The 3,889-nt window shown below is 45.2% G+C and overlaps 1 protein-coding gene across 1 annotated transcript; it reads right to left on the bottom strand.

Moving 5' to 3' along the window:
- Positions 1–546: 546 nt before the first annotated feature.
- On the bottom strand, positions 547–1,910 carry Lyrm2 (LYR motif containing 2). Its single transcript, XM_021160994.1, has 3 exons — positions 1,846–1,910; positions 1,403–1,543; positions 547–973 (listed from the first exon to the last, which is right to left on the bottom strand). Exons 1-3 carry the CDS (start codon positions 1,888–1,890, stop codon positions 893–895), a joined length of 267 nt encoding a protein of 88 aa, XP_021016653.1. The 5' UTR covers positions 1,891–1,910; the 3' UTR covers positions 547–892.
- Positions 1,911–3,889: the final 1,979 nt, after the last annotated feature.

Raw genomic sequence — 3,889 nt, 5'->3', positions numbered from 1 at the left:
GATGTTAGGTGCAGGAGCTGAACTGCCCACCCAGTGCTCCCTCTTCTTGGTGTTCTTAGCTATTTCCACTAAAGCTCCATGAGGTCTCAGTGTTAGGGTTATCAAACCATGTCACACCTGAAGAAAGTCACTTCAGAACTCTGAAGGACAAAGCAGGTTATTCAAGCAAGTTCTAGAGCTGTTTCTAGCAAGCTCTTAACCTTCCTAATGCTGTGACCCTTCACAGCTCTAATATTATGGTGACCCACAACTGTAAAAATTTTCTTACTTCATAACTGTAGCTTTGCTGTTATGAATCATAATGTAAATATCTGACACTAGACCCCTGTGAAAAAGTTGTGTGGTCCGAAAGGGGTCACGACCCACAGCAAGAGAATCACTTTTCTAGGGTGTCTCTTAGAGTCAGTACACTGCCAGTCCTGCATCTGACTTTGTAACAGCTTGCGATCTAGGCATCACAACATACCACACACCCACTCATTTTTGGTTTGTGTGCCACAGTGCCTGTGTGGAGGTCGGAGGGCAACTTTCTGGAGTGGTTTTCTCTTTCCACCATGTGCGCGTCCCAGGGATCAAACTTCTGTCCTTGGCAGCAAGAGCCTTCATGTGGAGCGATCTTACCAGCCCTGTCCTCATTGCCTTTCAAGAATTACTAACTAGTAGTCTGTTTTTCAAAGAGTCTGCCATTTCACTCTCCCGTGGAGCAATGCAGGATTCCAAGCTCTCATCTTGACATTGGTTCACGTTTAATTATTACAGCCACTGACTGTAGTGGAAATATTAACACACTTCACTTATATTCTTGATCAGAGTGATTATCACCTTTTTGGGTGCTCTGTGACAGTGGCTCGGAGCCTGTGCAAAACACATGGAGGTCTGAAAAATCTTCCAGTTACGAGTTGGCTAAGGCAAGCGTCCTTTCTAGTTCCTTTAGCTGCATATTGCCTTGGGTAATCATCATTCGGATTGTATCCTGTGGGGAAAGGACAATCTAGTCATTGTTTTACCAGGTTAACCACGGAAAAGTTCTATTATTGTATCTGGTCAGTCAAGAATCAACAGTGACTGGTTACAGGTTGTAGCTGTGGGCTTACCAATGCCCAAGACTCTACATTTAATCCTGACACCAAAAGACACTCCCCTGCCCCACCAAAAAAACAAAAAAACAAAACAAAAAAACCTAATAAAAAAAAAAAAAACTGTGGAGTGAAAAGCCGGACGCTAGGCTACACAGTACAAAGCCAGATGTGCTGCAAAACAAATGTAAAATACCCAGTGGGCACTCAGCAGTGAGCAAAACGAGCCACCTCTGTGGCATATTCCAAGGTGTTCGCTAAACTTCACAAGCTCAGTGATACAATGGGACAAAGGAGCCGTGGCCCCAGCGTGGTCTTGCTCTCACCTCTTCTGTGGCACTTTTGTTTCTTTTAAATTCTTCCCTGGCCCAATCCTGAAGGTATTTTCGGTCAGAATCACTCGGAACTTGCCTAATCGCTCGCAAAATCTTTCTGTAGAGGAGGAGAACTTGCTGCCTTCTCATGAACTGCTCAAGGGAAGGAGAAAGACAAATTACCACAAACCCGCCAGCTCCACCTCAGCAAGCAGAAATAGCCCTTTGGTCTCCACTACCAAACAGAACAAGAGAGAATCAAAGTTCCTGCGAGCGGGCGGCTTGCGAGGGCGGGGCACGCCTAGCATCCCCGCATCCCCGCCTCGGGAGGCTGAGGCTGTCAGCCGAGGCCGGCGGTGGCCGAGGCGAGCCAGGTGGCAGGGAGAGCGCGACCACACGGGACACAGACCCTCACGAGCGCAGCTACCTCCGCGGGGCTGAGAGAACAGCCGTACCTGCTTCAGCGTCAGGGCCGCGGGAGGCAAGCGGGAAGCCGCCATGTTGCCCACGGAAGCAGCAGTGGCTCAGGAGCGGAAGTGACCCTTGATCGCCCTGGTCACGGAAGCGGAAGTAGGGAACGGGTGAGCCTGGTTCCTAGGAGACGGACGCGCGTGTCCTGTGTTTTCGGCGGAGAACCCAGGAGCTCGATCGCTTTACGGGAGGGGAGAAAGTGTGTGCCTTTTGAGCACTCTTGCTGTGTATAACTGAGAAGACCGCCATTATGCTAGCAAATCCCGTTTGCATCCTGGAAGCTTCTCTTTTTCTCTACACCTTATCCTACAGCACGCAGGTCGGGTCGCCTCGATCGTTGCGGCTCCGTGCGCTTTCCCTATTCATGAAGCCCCTCGCTTTTTTGTTTTTGTCCCCCACACCACATACCCAGAAGTCAGGTTATTGAATCGCTGCCGGATGATTTTACAAGTACTACTATGCGAAATCAACGTAGAACCAACAAATGTCCGACTGTGCAGATCTGATCTGATTGCTTCACTTGGGATCTTAGGTGCTCGACCTTTCCAGCTGCGTTCCACACCCCGCTATGGTTTCGTCTCTGACCATACAGTGAAACGGCCTCTCCCTCGCATTATGAGTGGTACTTCTCGTGTTTTTGTTTTTGTTGTTGTTTGTTTTGTTTTGTTTTCAATTTTTCTCTAATATGGGACCTTGGGGAACAAGCCTGTATCAGGTTTGGGGGCAAAGCACCTTTACTGTCTGAGCCATTTCAATGGCCCTTGCATAATTTCTTTATACATAGAGCTTTAACTCTACATTAACGTATTTGTTTCTTTTTTGTTTTGTTTTTTGGTTTTTTCGAGACAGGGCTTCTCTGTGTAGCCCTGCCTGTCCTGAAACTCACTTTTGTAGACCAGGCTGGCCTCGAACTCAGAAATCCTCTGCCTTCCGAGTGCTGGGATTAAAGACGTGCCCCACCATGCCCGGCTAACGTATTTGTTTCTTTTGAGACTTTACAATTTTGTCTTCTACTTACAGCTGTTGTAAAAGTGTATTATTCTGATCAGTTTTATATTTACACCACATAAGTTATTTTTATTTATGACACACTATGGATCTAAGTTCTTTTCCAGCCACTAGACTAAATTCAAGATCGTGTATTAAATAATTCATGACTTTCTCTGGTCATTGTAGTGATCTTTTTGACTGCAGGGTCTTTTATTGTTTAAATAATCTGATCAGCCTTGTTTTATCTCGGACAGGTATCAAGCTATAAATTTTGCTTTTTATGTTGTTGTTCTGGCAGATCCAGTAGTTTCTTGTTAGGATATTTTCTATGACCTTTGGAAAGGCACTGAGCTAATTTCCGCATCACCTGGGGATATTTATAAGATTTCGTAATTAGTGCTGGGTCTAAATTGGGTACCGAGAACAGGTATTTTGTACATTCTTTTCTCTACACTCATGTTAGCCACAGGCAATGTTGTCATGTAGATATATACTCCCTGTCTCAAAGATTTATACTTTGAGTAGGAAAGCTTTGAAGGTCAATGCAGTGTTACTTAATTGACTGAGAGTAGGTTCTTGCCCCAAATAACTCAGCGCCAAAGCTCAGGGTACAGTGTTTTTAAAGACAAAAGACGCAATGCCATCATTGTCAGGTGTAGGTCAGGAATCTGGTAGTATTTGTTTTGACTACACAACCAGAAGATATTTTGATTATGTATCTGAGCCATGGAAAGTCCCAAATGTGTTGCCATGGTGGATGTGACGATTCAAGGGGTTTAAGGGTCTAAATATGTACCTGAGCCAACACAAAGCAGGGTAAGATCTGGACAAAAAGACATTACCTTAGTCACTTCATTTCTCACTTCTTTTAGTGACTTTTATTATTTTTATTTTATTTTTTTAAATTTGTTTATTTTATATATGTGAGTACACTGTAGCCATCTTCAGGTACACCAGAAGAGGGCATCGGATCCCATTACAGATGGTTGTGAGCCACCATGTGGTTGCTGGGAATTGAACTCAGGACCTCTGGAAGAG

Source organism: Mus caroli, chromosome 4 (assembly GCF_900094665.2).
Source record: "Mus caroli chromosome 4, CAROLI_EIJ_v1.1, whole genome shotgun sequence".
NCBI lineage: Eukaryota > Metazoa > Chordata > Mammalia > Rodentia > Muridae > Mus > Mus caroli.
This window is presented reverse-complemented; position numbering and strand designations above follow the sequence as displayed.

Excerpts from the sequence above, each read along its gene's own strand:
- Lyrm2 (XM_021160994.1), bottom strand. The coding sequence starts at position 1,890 with ATGGCGGCTTCCCGCTTGCCTCCCGCGGCCCTGACGCTGAAGCAG. Across the intron at positions 1,544-1,845 it reads CGGCCCTGACGCTGAAGCAG|TTCATGAGAAGGCAGCAAGT; the intron begins GTACGGCTGTTC and ends TCCCTTGAGCAG. Across the intron at positions 974-1,402 it reads ACAAAAGTGCCACAGAAGAG|GATACAATCCGAATGATGAT; the intron begins GTGAGAGCAAGA and ends CTTTCCCCACAG.